Source organism: Pygoscelis adeliae, unplaced genomic scaffold (assembly GCF_000699105.1).
Source record: "Pygoscelis adeliae isolate BGI_AS28 unplaced genomic scaffold, ASM69910v1 Scaffold392, whole genome shotgun sequence".
Classification (NCBI taxonomy): domain Eukaryota; kingdom Metazoa; phylum Chordata; class Aves; order Sphenisciformes; family Spheniscidae; genus Pygoscelis; species Pygoscelis adeliae.
Genome location: NW_008824293.1, coordinates 381,793 through 401,781, shown reverse-complemented (window position 1 = coordinate 401,781; position 19,989 = coordinate 381,793). Strand labels below are relative to the sequence as shown.

At 36.8% G+C, this 19,989-nt stretch overlaps 3 protein-coding genes across 3 annotated transcripts in view; 1 reads left to right on the top strand and 2 right to left on the bottom strand.

Moving 5' to 3' along the window:
• The window catches only part of NF1 (neurofibromin 1), a 111,026-nt gene that overhangs the window by 55,655 nt on the left and 35,382 nt on the right, over window positions 1–19,989 (top strand). The window contains exons 32-36 of the mRNA XM_009318826.1: window positions 83–241; window positions 1,098–1,195; window positions 1,342–1,488; window positions 1,903–2,049; window positions 2,392–2,502. Coding sequence (XP_009317101.1) covers window positions 83–241; window positions 1,098–1,195; window positions 1,342–1,488; window positions 1,903–2,049; window positions 2,392–2,502 — 662 coding nt within the window. The remainder of the gene's footprint in view (window positions 1–82; window positions 242–1,097; window positions 1,196–1,341; window positions 1,489–1,902; window positions 2,050–2,391; window positions 2,503–19,989) is intronic.
• OMG (oligodendrocyte myelin glycoprotein) lies at window positions 14,770–16,086 on the bottom strand. Its single transcript, XM_009318794.1, has one exon. The coding sequence runs from the start codon at window positions 16,084–16,086 to the stop codon at window positions 14,770–14,772; it is 1,317 nt and encodes a 438-aa protein (XP_009317069.1).
• On the bottom strand, window positions 18,683–19,971 carry EVI2B (ecotropic viral integration site 2B). Its single transcript, XM_009318825.1, has one exon. It carries the CDS (start codon window positions 19,969–19,971, stop codon window positions 19,198–19,200), a length of 774 nt encoding a protein of 257 aa, XP_009317100.1. The 3' UTR covers window positions 18,683–19,197.

Genomic DNA, 19,989 nt, shown 5'->3' with positions numbered 1-19,989 from the left:
AAGTTGGATTACCATACAAGGCTTTTCTCAGCTTGCTTTCCCTTTAATGCAAAAACATTCTTTATAATTCTCAACTTCATAGGTTGTTAGTCAGCGATTTCCTCAGAACAGCATTGGAGCAGTTGGAAGTGCGATGTTCCTTCGGTTCATCAATCCCGCGATCGTCTCCCCTTACGAGGCAGGGATTTTAGATAAAAAGCCTCCACCAAGAATTGAAAGGGGATTGAAACTCATGTCAAAGGTGAATCAATAAATATTTTGATTTGGCCATATTATGTGTTCTACCTGATTTAGTTCTGTTCTTTGACTAGTAATGAGAAAATTTAGGTAAACTTTTAGTTTTTTTGTAGCAACTGTCATGTTTATTTAAAGTGCAGTTTCCATACTATGTTTATACACCATGATGTTAATGTTATAGCTCACAGCAATGTAAGTATGGGGAACAGTCTGTATGGAAAAAAAAAACTTTGCCAAAATTATGTATAAGATAACAGAATGCCTTCTGGCTCTTCACTTGAACTTCTAACCTTAGTTGAAAACAAACAAAGAAACCAATGTAACTTTGAGCCCAGTGAGAATAATGGCAGCCAGATATTGATTAAGTTCATACTAGCACTAAAGAAGTGGTTTTTCCTATCTTTAATCTCATTTGGTATTAGTTCCTGTAAAAATTAAAAAAAGGTTTAATGATGGTGTACAAATTCTGTGGCCTGTGCATATTATCAATTTTAAATGCTGAGAAATTACAGTTTTCTTTAAATAGGCATAAGCTATTGCTTTTACATGTCTGTATAATTTGCAGAAGAAATAGTAACCACATTTAATAAATGGTGGTTTTGAAAGATGATTTATTTTCCTGGTCTAAACTCAAATAAAGTTCATAAATAAGGCAAGTCATTTTCTAGTATTTAAAAGTATGTGAAAGAAAATATTTTGAAACTGAACATATTTTGAATTAGTTGGCTTGTTGGCCTTTTTTTGTCTTGAGGATTCGCAACAAGTTAAAATGAATATTTCTGACAGTGAAGTTACACTGACTACCATAACAGTTAATACATTAAACCTTCATGTGTCTTTACCATCTTTTTATTATTTAGATACTTCAGAGTATTGCCAACCATGTCCTGTTTACAAAAGAAGAACATATGCGGCCTTTCAATGATTTTGTAAAAAGTAATTTTGATGCAGCACGAAGGTAGGCCCTTTGGAAACTTGCACAAAGAGTCTGTGTCATGTGTAAAGAGTAAGCGGAGAATGTTCTTACAGCCTTTTAATTTACACTGAGTCTACTTGGCAGATTTCCCTTACATGCTTATGGTTATTACTGGTTTTGAACTCTAGGTTTTTCCTTGATATTGCATCTGATTGCCCAGCTAGCGACACTGTCAATCACAGCCTGTCTTTCATCAGTGATGGCAATGTACTTGCTTTGCACCGGTTGCTGTGGAACAATCAGGAAAAAATTGGCCAGTACCTTTCCAGCAACAGGTAAGACTTCAGAAATATTATGAAGAAGGAGTTGCTGATGGGAAATGAAGATTTGGAAATACTTTCAGATGCTTTTGTTATTATTACTGAGAAGAATATTGTGGCTGAAAAATCTTACATTTGGAAACTTTTGTCTTACTGACCAGCCGTTATTTGGAACATGCCTAACATCTTTGCTGCCCACTTCACTGCCAACCTTTTGTGCAAGTGTATAGTTGTCTTATCTTTTGTAAAAATTGTTCCATGTGTAACAAACATTTCTCTTACTTCTTCATTGAACACTTCTTTTTTTTTCTTTTTAATTTTAAAAAAGAAAATCTAGCCTGTTCAAGGTAAGGAAGGGTAGTGGGCAAAAAAAAAAATGAATTGCTGAGCAAAGAAGGACTTTTCTTTTAAATAATATGCTGTTTCTAGGGACCACAAGGCTGTTGGAAGACGACCTTTTGACAAGATGGCTACTCTTCTTGCCTATCTGGGTCCTCCTGAGCACAAACCTGTGGCAGATACCCATTGGTCCAGTTTAAATCTCACTAGTTCCAAATTTGAAGAATTTATGACAAGGTAATGAGACTATCATGGAGGGGACATGCATTGTGGGGTTTCTAGACTTTAGCATGTGAGGCAACATAAGTAGTTATTAAGACTCCAGCTTTCGTTTTGAAGGGCAGTTTAAAAAGCTGGGTCTATATATACCTTTTAGGTTTCTGAGTAGATTTTAACTTCAAAAATTAAATTGAGAGCTGGAGATGGCAGTAACATTTGTGATTTAACAAAGGTTCAAGACTGTGTGAACTTAATACTTTTGTTTAAAGATGCAAATAAAGAGGGTTTGGGGGTTGTTTTAATTTTTTTTTTTTTTGAAAGGCAGTTGTGAAAAGTTGATGTCAATGTACTGCTTTTTAGGCATCAGGTACATGAAAAAGAGGAGTTCAAAGCACTGAAAACATTAAATATTTTCTACCAAGCTGGGACATCAAAAGCTGGAAATCCTGTTTTCTACTACATTGCTCGGCGGTAAGGAATCTTTCACCTTCCCTGTCTGAAATAAACATGTAAAATCAAAAGTCTCAAGTGTATATAAGAAAGGGACACCAACTTTGTAACAAACAAGAATCTGAAAATAGCTTATTTGTTAAATTTTGGTGACAGTATTTTGTAATTGAATTGTTTCCTAAATCAGAACAGTCGTAGTTTTTCCACCCAGGAGTATGTGAGTATCTGTGGAAAAATACCTAAAATTTTAAAGACATTTTATTAATTTTTCACTGTCTCAAGTAAACTACCTCTACACCACATTACCGTTAACCCTTTATCAGTGATTTTAGCATCTTCATTTTCTGAAGTATAAAATGAGTAACAAGCTAAAACATGGGATAAAATTTCTCAAAATGGTCCCTGTATCCCATTTTAAAGAGTAATACAAGTATTCAGAAGTTTCATACATAGTCAAGACCATGCTGTTGTTTCACTTTCACCATTATGTTCTAAGTGACAATAATACCATGTTTTTGGAAATGATTGAGATCTGTGGAAATATCACTAAAGTAATAAGAAAAGCAGATGTTGACGTGTGAACTTTGCGAAAGACTGTTTTTCCAATAAGGCAAAATTTTGAACGTTTTAAGGCTTCCCTACTCTGGAAGATAATGATTCATAATGAGTAACATATGCTGCAGTATTGAAGAACTTGGGAAGAACATCCCAAGATAAATATTAGCCAGTTTATGGTCAAATAAGTCACAATTCTCTCTTAAAAAAAAAAAAAAAAAAAAAAAAAAAAAACTAGTTTTATTTAAATTAATGTTTATAGTTGTAAAGCTGCAACTAGAGTAAGAATATAACTGAAACTTGATATTTCAGTCTAGTTATTAAGTAACTGCACTATAAAATCCGTGGAGGACAGCATGTTCAAAACAGTTTCCATAGTAATTACACTCATTACTAAAAGTCATTCCTTAGCCTTTTTAAGAAAAGGAAAATCATTGTGCTCACAGCCAAGTGCAACCAGAGTCAGAACTGTAAAGATAAGATTAGAGCTGTTGTACCTTTTCTCTGTGCTGTGTTGTTGGTGCCTTTGCTTTTGGTAATGGTGTTGCTGGTGAGGTGTTGGCTGGCAGCAGTGGGACTTCTCGTTTTGGCACCGGCAGGGTGCGTGGTGGTGCTGCCGAGGTCTGTGAAGTTCTCACCAGCACTGGTCGTGGTAGTGAGAGTCCTGATGTCAGTCTGGCACTTATGGATGCTGGCAGGTCCTGTATGGATGTTAATGGTCGGATTATTGCCGATGCGTTTTGTGCCAATGGGGGTCTTGGTTTTGCTTCTGCTGCTAGCGCCAATATGGTTTTTGCTGGTGCTGCTGGTGGTAGCTGAGTTCATGCTGGTGGAGCTGCCTGTGGGACCAGTGCTGGTAGAGTCCATGTGGTTGCTTTGGCTCTTCCCGGTGCTTCTGTTGCTGGTGGGGTGCTTGTTTGTGATGCCAGTGGGGTGGCTGCTGCACCAGTGGGGTGCTTGCTCGTGGTACCCTTGCTGCTGATGTGCTTATCTGTGGCATGGTTAGGAATGGTTGTGGTCCCTGGGGAGCTCTTGCTTGAGCTGCTTGTTGGGGTGAGGCTGGGAAGAGAGCTTTTGATGGTGGTGCCAGTGTTGCTGTCCATGGTGTGCTCCTTGCTGGTAGTGGCACTGCTACTCATGGTACCAGTGGTAGTAGTTTCATTGATGGTGCGGCTTCCGGCAAAAAGTATTGTGATCTGAGGAGATGTCATCAGCGGGGAACCTTCTGCAGACCCTTTGAGTTCATGTAAGAGCATGAAAACAAGCAGAGGAAACCACTTCTTTAGCAGTATCTTCTGTTTGCATTCAACAATTTAAATCAATAATCAATACACGTTTGCAAACAAGGCATTCTTCAAATTTACATATTTCAAATGAAAATCATACCCAACAGGCATGTAAGATTTTTTCAATTAATTAAAATTTTAGATCCTCAGTTTTATTAATTTTCATAGTTTTTCATTGTTTTGAGTAGTGCTTTTTACTCTGTAGATTGAGTTACAAACTTACTTTCCTAGAAAATCTGTGCTCTGTTACACTGTATGACTTTTGTCATTTCCCCTCAGAAACTTTCAAACTTTCCAAATAAGGAACAGTTTTAATGATTGGAAAATTGTATTGTTTTACCACTGAATAATAAACATACCTTATTCCAAATTCAGATTGGAGGCTAAAATAATGAGCAAGCTTTGAAGAACCTTTCTAAATATAACCTCTAACTTGGTAGTTGAATTCTGCTACTTAAATATGGTTTCCTAGCCAGGATGCAATTAGAGATCCAACAAATGAATATATCTGTTCACATTTCTTTTATTATGTTTTTGATTTTCAGAGCAACAAACAAACAAAACTTCTGTTCAGTATCAATGTGGAAGGTAAAATAAATTTCAAAACTGTTTCATTCTGGAATTTTGTATAGGCACGCCAAAGGGTTTTTTCATGCTTTTAAAAAAAAAAAAAAAAAAAAACCAACACAAAACACTTGCTTTCAAGCTGGTAATGTAGGGAGGAAATGCTTACATTCTCTTAAATTTGTTGCTGTGAAAGTTCTCAAACACTTGCTTCGCTGCTAGCTCTTAGGAAGACTTTATGTGTAAGGCAGTCCAAACATGGAAGAAGAAAGAAGGTGTCATATGGCTGGTACCATTTGGTGATAACATTCGTGTGAATGAGAGTAAAGTGCCCATGCTTTTTGTCAGTTCTACGCTTAATGAATCTGTAAGCTCATGCTAATCAAAGGAATACTAAATAACACAAAGTCTTATTACGTAGAAATAGGTAAGAAAACAAAATTTATCTAATGAGCAAGCTTTGAAGAACCTTTCTAAATATAACCTCTAACTTGGTAGTTGAATTCTGCTACTTAAATATGGTTTCCTAGCCAGGATGCAATTAGAGATCCAACAAATGAATATATCTGTTCACATTTCTTTTATTATGTTTTTGATTTTCAGAGCAACAAACAAACAAAACTTCTGTTCAGTATCAATGTGGAAGGTAAAATAAATTTCAAAACTGTTTCATTCTGGAATTTTGTATAGGCACGCCAAAGGGTTTTTTCATGCTTTTAAAAAAAAAAAAAAAAAAACCAACACAAAACACTTGCTTTCAAGCTGGTAATGTAGGGAGCAAATGCTTACATTCTCTTAAATTTGTTGCTGTGAAAGTTCTCAAACACTTGCTTCGCTGCTAGCTCTTAGGAAGACTTTATGTGTAAGGCAGTCCAAACATGGAAGAAGAAAGAAGGTGTCATATGGCTGGTACCATTTGGTGATAACATTCGTGTGAATGAGAGTAAAGTGCCCATGCTTTTTGTCAGTTCTACGCTTAATGAATCTGTAAGCTCATGCTAATCAAAGGAATACTAAATAACACAAAGTCTTATTACGTAGAAATAGGTAAGAAAACAAAATTTATCTGAACTTTTTTCCAATGATTTATAGCTCTGAAATAGAATCTATATGAGAGAACATTTATCTAAGTCAGCCTTTAGCTTTCCCTTCCTTTTGCTTGGGAAATTGCCTGCCTTTAACTTGACACCTTTTCTGCTTTTTCAACACCCTTGACTCTTTGGATGGAGTGGAAGAAAACAAGATGAGTAGTATCTTCTGTCCTAATTTTCTGTCTTCAAAAGCTGTACCACACTCCTCTGCCTTCTTTAAGGTCTTTGAGTCACCTTTGAGCCTATTGTGTTGGCTGAAGTGGGCCTTCATAAAATCTTATATGAAACTTCAGTTTGCAGTATAAATGGGCATATAAGTTTCTGACAGTAATTAACTAGTATTAAATTAGGTTATCATGTGTATCTTTCACATTTTACAACAAAATGGTTGAGAAGAGGGACAGCTCCTGGAAATTTTCCTTTTGGAATATTAGTGATGGTTGTTGAAACAAAACCAAAATGCTTTTGTTTTCAGTGAAACATCTATCTGTATATCTAGCATCTAATGCTGTTTTCTGCTTTTCAGAAAACATTGAACAGCTTGTGACTTGTTGAGTGACTTTACTGGCATATCTGAATGTTCCATGTAACTCTGTAATAGGAACACATTTATTGAATCTTAAGTTTGAGCATTGCATTTATGCTAGGCAGTAGAAAAAACGTTAGTTGTGCCTTAGAGATTCAAAGGGGATACAGAGTTGACAGTAAAGTGAGTGTATACAGTGCCGAAACTGAAATTAGTTTGCCTGTCTTTTGTTTGTTAAAAGTTCATTTTTTCCTAGAGATTCCTGACACTAAATCTGCACACGAAGTTTCGAAAGTTTAACTAAGGACAGATTTTTAAGTGCTGTATTGTGTAGGGGACTAACTCATTGTGAACACTTAAAATTACATATCCTTGGATTATGATTTTTGCTGAAGTTGATTTCTGCGAAGGCTTAAAAAAGGATATGTACTTATGGACAGCATGTATCAGCTTAAATAAATGTTTTTTAAAAGGCATGCTGATTGGTTTAGACAACATAACTTTATGCAGTTGAATGTTAGTAGATTTTTGAAGAATATATAATGTATTATGTTCAGACCCCTTCTAAACTAGTTGTACTGCTGTCACGAGAAAAGACTGATTGTGAAAATTTGGGAATAAAAATGGATGTTTGGAAACTCAATTTTTCTTCCAGTTGTTGTGTTTATTCACTGTTGTAATGGAGTAAGCTTGAAAAGTTGTCAGACTATTGCAAATTAGAAGGATCAGCTGGAGTCATTTTGTCTGCCCACTCCCACCTGCATTTCCCTTCCTCCCCTCAATTCCATCAAAGTAACTTCAGAAACTGTTTTTCTGAGACTCATACAAGTATATATCACGAGACAAAATATCTTATCTTTAGGATAAAAAAAAAAAGTAGAATATATACTTCCAGGAGTACTTCAACTTTGTAAGACACCTCGTCCTTTTTTAAGGCAAACATTGGGGTGGTAGTGTTTCCCCCACATCTTTCATGAGTTATGTTGAATATACAACAACAAAAGTCTTAATATATTAATATTAAAAGTGCTGCTGTATCCTTGCATGGTTAATTTTAGTATGAGTGAGCCTGTTTAAATGAGATGTCTTCTCCCTTTCTTCAGGTGAGATATGTAGTGGACACAAGTAGATATTTGAAGGGAACTTAGAAGGCTTGATAGCTTAATTTGGGGTAGAAGGATGGTATTTCAGTGCCTGCTTCAATAAGTGTGGTATCTTTTGCATGCTCAAGAGAAGGACTTAATTGCAGTTTAATGAGAAAAGGGATGTTGACTAGTTCTCTTCAGAAGTAAACTGGTGTTTTTCACTCTGATCTGGATTGTTTTCCTTTGTAACAACAGCATTAGGAAGCCTTATGGGAAAGGGTTATTTGAAGCATCTGTGCTAAAGTGAACTCAGGTGCTCTAGGCAAAGGGCATTCAACATTGAAGGTGCCATTGCTCCTGTAAGGAGGATTTTGCTGTAGTTAGGCTGAGGGGCCCAATGTGATCATAGAGGCACACACGCACTTTCGCTCCTGCTTGGAGTGGAGCTAACAGTTCATGATCCTGCAGGGCTAACTGACAGAAAGGGGTATCCCCGAGGGAAGCCTGTGCGCTTCTTCCCCCCCCTTTTTTTAAGCAAGATCCCAGATGTTTGAGCCCCTTCCATACACAAAGTTAGAGAAGGTAGTCTTTTGAATTCTCCTTAAGAAGTTTGTGTTTGCTTGCCACATTTTTCTCCTCCAGTTTTTTCGTTAGGCACTGTCTTATTTCATGTCAAGTACAATAAAATGCCTACATTGTTATCCTGTCCCATTCAGACAAGAAATTAGGCATACAAATGCCAAGAATAGTGATAACCCATCTTCAGAAAGTTTACTGTGGCTGGCAGTGATCCAAGGCATCCTTATGTATTCTGTGAAGACTCGATATGCAGTGTGTTTTCTTCATTTGCAGAGCAAGAAATGGTTATTTCGTCTGTAAAGACAGAATTTCTGGAAATGAATTGATACAAACACATGCTTGCTAGGTCTAGATCACTTACCTACCTTTTCTTTAAAAGCAGAAAAATAAAATTATCCACAGCTGGCTAACTTAATAGCGGTGTTGTATCTGTAAGGAAGTTAACAGGCATAGCAGTTATGACTTACTAATGAGTTCATGTGGAAGTGATCTCAGCAAAAATATGTTGTTGTTTAAATGCTACAAACTACCTCAGTATTTTGAGCTGAGGCCTGCAAACTGTTTATATATAAATCTGTCATAAATGAAAACGACCTAGTGGTTATTTTGTGCTTATTTCAGTATTTGAAACCTTGACATTTTACTGTTAGCTGGTCCAAGGTGCAGTGATATTTTAAGTGTGCTGTTAGAATGTTGGTGAGTAGAAGGAAAGTAAGTATTGGTGCATGTTTTTACAGGCATTTGGAGAGGTATTAACGATACATAATAATCCTGTCCCTTCAGCACTGTGTGGTGTGCATGTCAAATTCTGTGCAGCAGAGTACCTGAAAAGGAGGCGGAAGAGAGCTTAAGCCTGAAGTAGTTGCTCAAGATTCTTTCTTGTTTACTGAGGATGAGATAGGTTAAAGTTAACATATAGTATCTGTGTGAAATACCTATCAATATTTCTTGGGACTACATATAGTTAGGAAATATATAATTCTCACACAATCAAACACTGATATCGGCAGAGAGGCTGGGGAATTGGTTAACCACTCCTTGGAACTTGATTATACATATGCAAGAATCCAGGAATGAAGCTGGTGACATGTTTACAAAAATATATAATGACATTGACATAAGCTATGGTATCATTCACTTTTAAGTATATGTACTACTTACCACTTGTCACGAGTGAAGCATACTGTAAGCTGAAAGAATAGTGATAATACCTATTCATTATGGGGCTGAATTCTGCAGAATATCTAATCAAGTGCAGGTGAATCTGCTTTTGATAATTATGCATAAGGGCTATTGATGAGAACTATGAGATTTTATGACAGATATCTTTATGGCCTTTACTTGCAAATCAGTCAACTTTTTCTGCTTGCTTCCTTAGCTGAGAAAGTATATGATCATTAGCATCATTAAATACTGATTGTGATTTGCGTATGCCATATTAGTTGGAAAAAGGTGCCAGCTCAGTGGGTGACTGTTTGTATGCAGATGTTTGAGAGTAAACCTTTCCAAGTCTAGACAAGCCAGTAATGGGCCCTAATAAAGCTAGTATATGAATAATAAAGGAGGATGCCGCTTGTTTATTGTGTCAGTAGCTACTGAGTGTAACTATAGTAATCACAGTGTTGTTCTGTTACGGATGTATATTGAAATTTGGCTGTGAAACATGTCCACAAGAGAATTTGCCTGTTGAGACAATAGATATAAAATCGAAAAAAGAGAACATTAAATAGAAAGCACTACAAAGTACTTTTTAATTATCAGCTTACCAGTAGCTGATCACACACTGAGATAACACAACTTTAGAAAAAAAAATTATAGACAAATATTTCATCTTCTGACTTGCCCAAAATAAGTTATGTCATCTTCATTTTTCTGAACCTTCTTGTATTAACTAGTAGCTGTTCAGACAGTATAAAATTCCTAGAATGGAATAGTTCTATGTATCTCACTACTATGTATGTAATTCCGTTTACATCACTATGAAACTTTAAAATACCTATTCTGTGTGTAACTCTGCATTTTAAGTTGTTTTACTTGGCAAAGTAGTATGGGTAGCGGTGACCTTTTATTTAGTAACTGGTGCTTAAGGATTGTTGAATTCAGCAGAAAGGAGTGGATGACTAAAATTAAAGCTTGAACATCAGACAGTAGTGGAAGTGAATCCTCTTTCATAACTGGCCATCTGAAAGATATTTGGAGGCAAGTGTTTGTGAAAGCTTGCCGTGGTTTTTCTAATGCTGCTTTATGATCTGTGTGCCCCACCCAGCTGGTGGGTTCAAAAGTTGGCAAACTGTCTGCTGTTGAATTGTGCTTTTGGGGTGAAAAGAGACTATAAATACAAATGAGCTCCAGAATGGCCGCTGATCTCTTGCAGATCTACTGTTCTTCAGTCTTACAAGAATGGAGATGATTTCCCTAGTTTTGTGATATTGAACTCTGCGGAAATTCTGACGTTTTAATCATTGACCAAGTTACCTGGCAGTTTAACAATCTGAAAAGTTGTCTTCAATAAAATAGTTTTACAAACTCTGTCCCACGGATTTTTGAATGAACACAAACCTCGGTTCCTCAAAGGAAGATGAAAAATCACTGCTAAACCATAGTGATCATGGTACAAGTCAGATATGCGTTCCTGCGTTGCATAAAGGGGTGGTAAGGACCAGATTTCTGTACATTTTATCCAGGTACAGGATACTTAATGAAAATACTGTTACACTTTGACATAAGCCTTGCTACTAGGTGGAATATTGCTTGCCTTTACCTCCCTTTTTATTGCTTGCTTTCTCTTCATCAGCTATGTAATTCTTCAGTTTTTCTGTGTGAGGCTGCCTTTTCAAACCTGGCAGGTAGGGCTCTGTTCTGGAATGATGCTCTGACATCTTTTCTACTAATAGGGATGTGGCTAAGTGGTGCTTCTTTGGGGTGTTTGTCTTGTGGTTCTGAGCCAGATGTCATTTTTTAAGGTGTGAAATGTGGAATGACTGTTTAGATTGGAGCTGCCAGGATGTTTGAGAGCTTGCAGCAGACTGGGGTTTTTTTGAGGTGGGTTTTTTTTTTTTGGTAGTTTGAGATCTTGTTGCTAGGGCATTGTTGAGTCATTTTACTGATATATCTGGATCAGTTTATATCCTTCTTGTGCTGTGAAATTTAATTCCTTCTGTCATTTTTCTTCACATTTTGTTTCCTGGACAACAGCCTGACTTCTGAAGCCAGTGCTCTTCTGTTTTTAATCCCTACACTTGTTACTAAATTGATCAGTAAATCAATGAATATTGATCCTGAAGTACTGCCATGAGGTTTTAAGGCTGATCCCAAACTAATTAATAGGAACACAAACCTCTGAGTTACTGCTTCAGACCGCAGCTATCCCTACAGCAATTTTAACCTTTCAAAAGCAAGCATATTGCTATTACAAGGTGTGCTAGACCTTTTTTGGGTATTTTGAATATTGTCCTGAAATGCTAAATAGTTATTTTGGAAAAAAGAATTTCTCTGGGAATAGATTATTTTATATTTATCATGGACTGAATGACCAGCATGTTTAAAACAACACAAACCAATGCTGTCATGTTCACATCCATACCTATCAGTTTTATTTCAATTTGACTGCACTGTTGCCAAGCAACAAGTGCACGACTCCCACATTTGCCTGCCTACTCACTGCTCCGTTATCAACTCATTTGTATTCCAGAAGAATAAAAGGAAACCTAAATTTCAGTCTGCGTTATTGAAAGCAGTCTGACTAAGAAGCCCTCTTGGTTGTACCTACCACAGGCAAGGTTTGGGTAGAGAGCGTAGCCCTAGAACTTGGGAGTGCCATCTTACTTTCATACCTGTCTGCAATTTTTTTTGTATCCTAGCTTCCCAGTCTGTACATGTATTTGGAAAACACCACAACCCCATTTCCACTTCCAGGCTTTTATCATCACGCTTAAGACTTTGAAGTCTGGGTAGCAAGTCATTCGGTATGGGGACAAACAACTTCTGGAAAACAGTATATTTTTTTAATAGAGTTGCTGTTCATTGAATAGTCTCATTATGGGTGAAACGTTCTCAGAGCGTTTAAAGTTTATTCCATGTGGGTTTTTTGCATGCAATAGTATTTGGCATCATGTATTGAATTGTTCAGCAAAGACGTGTAGTTTTCACGTAATTTCCTCAGCTCAAGGCGGTTTAGTCATAGCACCTCATTTTGTGATCTCTGTCCTACCTTGCAAGCTAAGCTGCTTTAAACTGTGTGGGATGAAACCATATGAATGAAATAATTCTAGGAAATACCTAGTTCTGAACATAAGTAGGTTGATACTGTTTTGGAGTCAGTCAGTACTTAGCAAATACATTGACTGTCCAAAGAGAGCAGCAGGCAGTGACGGTTTTTGTTAATACTGATCCTAGTTAGTGGAATTTATCAGTTCATGTCAGATTATTTAGCCTGGGGAAAACATGGAACTTGTGCAAGTGGGCAACTCTTTCACACTGCTGGTAGCCACTTTATATAATGAGGCACTTCTGCTGGCCATTGAAGGTACCATGCACGTATTGCTTATGGTCTAGGTTGTCTAAACTTTGGCTTGGATAACTAGTTCTTGTCTACCTAAAATGTATGTGAAATGTCAGTCTTTGGTTTTGGTTTTTTTGGTTTTTTTTTTTTTTTTTTTTTTAAGTTTTCTGTCCTATTAAACATGGAGAGTCTGTTTTTGAGAGGGAGAAAGAGCTACCGTTTTCTAGTAGCTATATGATATATCATAGAGATATGCCTTAGGTGTTTGCAAGTTCTAAAGGGTACAAAGGGGAAGGGTAGACCCTGTGTTACAATGATCTCATCAGCTTATTAATAAATAAAGTTAGGGATACATCAGTATCAAAATAATATAATTTGATTTAACCATAATTTCCCCCATGAGACATGAAGATTGAGCCAAACGTCTGCTTGAAATGGGTTTGTATAATAAAATATTATCTATTCAGTGATATTACTATGCTTATTTGAAAAGAAGCACTGTCACTAATTCAGTTCAATACAAACATAACTTTATTTTTACTTAAATGCCAATGAAGTAACTGTACAAATTCATTGTGTAACATTTACTGTTAGAAATTAAAACACATTTCTGGTTATAGAAATACTGTTCACAATTGGAAAGTTGTGATTTCTCTGATACCAGTGGTTGTAAATGGTCTACAGCCCTCATTGACACCTAGGAGAAATAGGTAGAGGACTCCAGTCTCGGTAGTGAGGTTTTCTGGGTTTTGCAGCACCTTCATGCTACAATAACTGGAAATTAAATGGCCTGAAATGAATGAAAAAATTGTATAAAGATTTGTAATATTAAGTGAATAATACTTTTTCAGTGAACTTGTTCTTCAATTTTCATTTCATGCTGTTTGCAAAACTTTATCTGTAGTATATCAAGTACCTTTGCCACATAATTTAAATTATTTTCCTAGAGTGGACAGAACCACATGTGCAACTATTTCTGCTCACTGATGGTGCAGATGTCAAGGAGAATAACATTCATGCTCATCCTTATAAAGCAAAGATTTGGGCATGTTCAGTGCCATGGACTGAATTAATTTTTTTTTCGGTCACAAGATTCAAGGATTGTTTCAATGACAGCTTGACAACTAATTGCTTAATTGATTTGTTACATAACTTGCATTAGAAATTGGCTGATACTTCATTTTACTGATCAGAAAGTAGTAGTTTGATGCAGGCTGATTTGTGATATTCTTTTAAGCATAATACATTAACATTTCAGATTTTTGGATGTCACTTGAAATAAAGTTAAGGAGTTCCATTTCATTAATTTGTGTTGATAACTCCTTGTTGTTGGAGAGTGTCATGGCATTGAACATCTTGTGTTTTCTTCTACTTTTATCTTTTTTTTTTTTTTAAATATGGAGAGTGAGAAATAACTTGCCTACCACTTTTCCCATGCTGAAGTTAGACCATGTTGCCTTCTCAGTTTACACCCTCTTAGACATCATGGCATTGTCATATTTAATTCCTAAATTCAAAACTGTTGTTCTTCATATTTAAAATATCCTAATACGTATGAAGCAAACATAGATATACATGCTAGCGATTTTTCTCAGGAATAACTTCTGATTAGTGAAACAGCTAGGTTTAGTTCCTTTATTTTTTTTCCCTTCCTTTTGCATGTTGTCATAACTTACAAAGAATCTGTGCTGCTATATTACAAGAATTGCTCACTGGCAAGTCAAGCAAGACAATGCAGATATGATACAGGCCTTCTATTTTTTTTTCCAGTTGTTTCATGACAAAATCATACATAAAATCAGTACTTAAAATTCTGATGTTTTATTCTGTGCAAGTAAAATTAAAAATTTAAATACAAAATAAGCACATTTTTAAAAACAAAATCATAGGTTAGTTTTACTCAATTAAGACATATTAAAATAAGTAGCAGCTTAGTATCAAGACATTAGTGTGCACTTCTTTAATTAAGAACTGTTATTTTCTTTAGATCAGAGTCAGAACTTCAAATTTCTTGTATTTTGATTCATTATTTGACCTGGATGCTTAACTCCAGCTATATATCACAGGAATAAACTCAATAATTTTCACAAGATACAAGCCCTTAGCCAATAAACATTGCCACTGCATTAAGCGTTACAACATAAACCAAATACATCTCACAGATACTTGCTCTGGAGGGCATGTGAGTATTCAAAACATTTGTAGTGGATTCCTCTTTCCTTAAGGTAGCAGTTGTGCTTTGAGGCATTTTGGAGTAGTTTGTTGGCATTCCACTGGTGATGCTTAAAGTCATAGGAGTAGTGGATGATCCTGTTGAAGGAGTCAGGCTTGAGTTCACCTCGGTTGAATCTTTGATGTAGATTGTGTGTGTGGCTGCTGCTTCTTGAGAACTAACCTTCCTAGTTGTCAGATCTTCTGGATAGAGGAGTAGTGGTCGGTCTGTGCTCGTAAACAGTACAGTTTGGCTTAAGGTTGCCAAGGTAGAAACTTCCTTAGCTTTAAATTGTTTATGCATTTTTGTCATTTTGGTTGGTTCAGCTACTGGAGAAGTAGCTTTGTCTGCTGCCTTCATTCCTTTAATCATGAGGCTAGAGTCTGTAGCTGTGGGAGCCGCTGAAGTTGCTGTGGCATTCATCCAAAGCACAGATTGATTAGCACAGGGAGCCCCTATAACACTGGCAGCTGTTCCCTGCACCCATTTAAGCACATATGGGATATTTTGTTTATCGCTGCAGGACCATGGGTTGTTATATAGTGTTACTACTTGCAGCTGAAAGAGCTGGTCAAAAGCTTTGTCAGGAATGTATGTGAACTTGTTGTTGTGCAGGAAGAGGCTTGTGAGGTGTTGTAGTCTCACCAGTGTTCCTGGAAGTATCTGGGACAAGAAATTATTGGATAGATCCACCGTCTCTATGTTGTAGGGCATATTGGTTGGAACTGTCCAAAGTTTGTTGCTACTGAGATTGAGAAACTTGAGACTGCTCAGTGTGTTGTTGATCAGAACAGCTCTTTCCACCATATTCCTGGAAACATCGAGCACTTTAAGATTCCACTGGTAAGCTGTATCAAGTTTCTGAAGAACTTTAATGTTGTTGTTTATGGCATATAATTCCCATAAGGACTTGGGCAGATGAGCAGGAACATTCTTGAGCCAATTATTTGAAATATCAAGGGTCCTCAAATTGGTGAATCTTGTTAGCTGATGATCGAGATCTACGAACTGGTTAAAGGACAGATTTAAATATGTGATGTTGTCTTGAAGTCCATGTGGCAGTATAGTTAAGTTTCTGCCTGAACAGTCCACATTCCTGTCATTTCCTGAGCATGTACAGTTAGAAGGACAGATACCCAAACCAGTGGGTATGAAAAACAGAAGGACCAGCAGACAGGTAGATGTATTCAATATCTGGTATTCCATTGTTGCCTGGAAATAAATATACCAAAATGACACCCTTTAAATCCATGTAATATATTTTATATCTTTATAAGGGTTGTCCTGGCAATGACCACTTGCAGGAGAAATTAAGTAAAAATATCAATAAACCCCTTTGTGGCATGGTCCTTTTTAGAATTGTTCAAGAGAGACTTTACAAAGCATCCCTTCATAGACTGTCATGTTGTCTGGCAGAATGAGACTTGTTTTTTCATCTCCCTTTCCCCCTCAAGCTCAAATGAGGGCTTTCTTCCGAAAATGCAAGTCTCTTCCAAACGTTATACAATGTCTGCTTCTTGTTTTTAGTGATTTCAAGCCTATATTATGTTTGGAATAATGTGTTCTTTTATACAGGATGAAAAAATGGCTGTCAACTGGATCTGCTTTACAAATCTCTGCAGCAATGTAGCAGTCCCCCCCATACATGCATGCTATTTGCTTAAGTAGAATTGGTTAAAATACATCTTAAATTGTTAGGAATTTAGTTTGAAACCCAAATTCCATGTTCATGCTAACATGCACATTATTATTTTTCCTTACTATAGTGTTAATTACATTCTCAAAGCTGGTAACACATGTTTGAAAGCTGAATTAATGTTAGTAAGAAATCTCTGACACTGCAGCAAATTTCTGGTGCAAGCATCTGTCATCAACTAATAATTTCGTTCTTATTTATGTCTCTAATTTTGTAGTAGGTTTTTGTGGTTAAAAACAAAAAACATAAACTTACCGTAATCCCTTCTGCAGTATCAGCACATCATTTCTGTGAAAGATTTAAGCTTAGAGGTCGTCTTGTTCTAGAGAGTAGCTACAGTTGCTGTCTGTGGATTGTGCTTGCCTCTTCAGCTGCATCGTATTGCTGCTAGCTGGGGCTCTGCAACCACCTGATCTGCACTACATTGGAGGACTGCAGAGCTGTCGTTGGTGCTGACTCAAATTTATTGCAAAGCGAGCATATTCAATAAAATAGTTGTTTTGTATAATTTAAATCGGTTAACTTCTCCATATCTATATTTTATGCTATGTTAATGCATCAAAACATAACATGTAAGATTGCCTGCATAAACAGTACCAAGTGAAATTTCTGTAGGCTATTTTAGTTTAAGCTATGATCCCATTTAAATGTTCCTATTTAAAAAGTCATGTTAAGTTGTGTTCTTTTTTACCTTTGATTAACCTCTCCTCCTGTAATAAAGGTTAATGTTAATTTAGGCTTCCTGTCCTAAGCTTTTTTGAGCTACACTGCCGGAATATCTTTCCATAATTTTAAAATGTTCAGTTTTCTACTCCTCAGATCAGGCTATCGCTGTATCGTCAGGTATAATATAGCTCAGCTTGTAGGATTTTACAGTTTTCTATAGGAAATCCTTATCTGAATTTCTCCAAACAATATGGTGAGAGTGGACATAATTTATAATGCTGTTGATTTTAACATTCTGTAATGCAACAAGCCTCAAAAAAAATCTTTGCGTAATTGGAATGCTACTCTTAGGCATACACAATCATACAGCTTATATAAATGGTAAGAAAAAATTGTAAATATCTTTTCCTATGGCCATTGTATGCACAGCAGCCTGGAATTGCATTTGCATAACTTATTACTTCAATTTTCAGTGGTAATTTAAAGATTTTGAAGTTTATTGTTATAATATGTGCAAACATGTGCTCTGTGCAACATCCACAAATATATTCCCTCCCCAGGCAAACTCAAAACTACAAACTTTGCCATTTTGCAGAGATGTCATGGAAAGCTAGCTTCAGCCTCTAGCGGCTGCTTTCGATAAATCTAAACATTCAGTACTAGTAAACAAACAAACAAAAAACCCTCAACCAATTAATTTACCTCTGAGACCACCCTCCTACTTTCCACCAAAAAGTTAGCTTATCAAAATGCATGGTTTTAGGCAAGACGGTGAGCTTCACTTGTACTCAGGGCCCAGAAAAGAACCTATAAAACACTTAGTCACCTTGAGTTAAAAGGGATCTGGCATCCATGCAACTTTAAATTAATTTTTAAAGTTTATATTAATAATATGAGTGCATTCTGAAAATACTACTTCAGAGGAAGAAATTAGTGAATGCGCACAACTATTTCTGCTAATCATTTGCGTGGGTGTTCTGCAAACTGTTTCTATTTTATGCATAAAACCCAAAAGCTCTAGGTAAAAGAAAGCCTTTTGTACTTGTTCTTCAAGCGTTTGGAGCTGTTTCAGCTTTTCAGTGACCACTATATGAAGTGTTTACTCGCACTGTTCTCTGCTTTACCAAACAATAGTGTGAAGTGACTGGAGGTTTTACACCGGTAAACTTTTTGGCAATATTTGATCTAAAGGAAATCCCATTGCTATTAGTAAAGAACAAATGATGGCTGTTAGGAGGATTTGTTTCAGATACCTGTAATCCATTGTTGCCAGGCTGTTACCCAGTCATATGCAGAAAATGGGCCTTTGTATGAAAGACGATATGTATGCATGTCGAGGCATTTAGACTTTGTTTTGAATTCGAAACTTTGTGTCGAAGCAAATACTCAGTTGTGCTTTAAGTGACCAAAACATCTTTGAATTAGAAAGTTTTATTAAAATTAACTTGAATTCGTTGCATTCGCTTATACAGCCTAGTAGAACAAACAATTTTTAGAAGCTCTGTGTATCTCTAAAGCTGTACTGTTTCTTGAAAGCTCCATGTCTATGTGTATGTTACATATATGTGTATCCTGGCACACAAAGCTATGCATACTCTGTTTTCTGTAGTCTCCAAAATCTGGAATCACTAGTTACAGAAAACTAGTGGGCACAATCTGTATTGTATTTTGAAATTATTTGCTTCAGGCAGAAGCAGGTTGTTCCATTTTGTGAAAGCTGAAGTTACGAAACGCTGGGGAAGTGTCCGTGCTGTGGTTTCACTGTTCTTGCCTGCGTCAACTTCTCCTTTTTTTCAGTTATTTGAAGAATACTTCATTTAAGAAAAATGCGAAGTATGCTGGGAATAAATTTTGGCAGTCTGCAAAGGGTGTTCTCGCTCTGGCAGCTGGGGCAGTGGTTCATGAGTCTCTTGAATAAGTAACTTGGTTGGTGGGAGCAATTGTTCCTCTATTTCTCAGTGAAATTCTGGGTGCTTGCTGAGATCTGAACTGTGATCCTCAGTTGGTTCCCTGAGCCAGTCAGGTGGAGGTGGCAAATCTGGGGATTCGGGTAAAGCCACTGGGTGAGGACAGGAGTCGTGTGCACAGCCTGCTGCTTCTGAGGTGGGAGCTGGAGATGCATCCATGTTGGAAGCTGAAATGCTGGCTGCAGAGCATTCTTCTACTGGTGGAGGCAATTGGCTGTTTTCATTACTGGTAGTGCAGTGAGATGGTTTCTCTGATGCAATGGGATCATTCTGTAAGTTTGTGTCTTGTTTCAATTTCCAAGGCAACATAAATAAAACTGATGAATGTTTGGTAGCCTGGTCAGAGTCCATAAAGACATCTGGTGTGTCTCCATCTGCATATGGAGAACGACCTGCCCAATTTGAATCAACTAGAACTGGCCTCTTGCAGCATTTCCACACAATAATAATAATAATAATAGCCATTATCATACTAACCAAAATGATGCCAATTATCAGTGCTGCTATCCAGTTTCCATCGCTAGGTTCTGTATAAGCTTTGGGGAACTGAGGTGGTGTCGTAACAGTCAGTGCTCTTCTAGATTTGTGTAAACTGGGTCCAGTTGCTTGCAACTGATATAGAGGAGCTTTGTCTTCTATTGGACTCCTGATACTGGTGTATGCATTTCTTTTATTCATGGAAACGTTTTGAGGTGTTACTGTAGAAAGCGATTTCCAGATTTCTCCATAGAAGAGAAACAGTATTACTTGGCTGCTGGCCATTTTCCTGCAGCCTCTTTA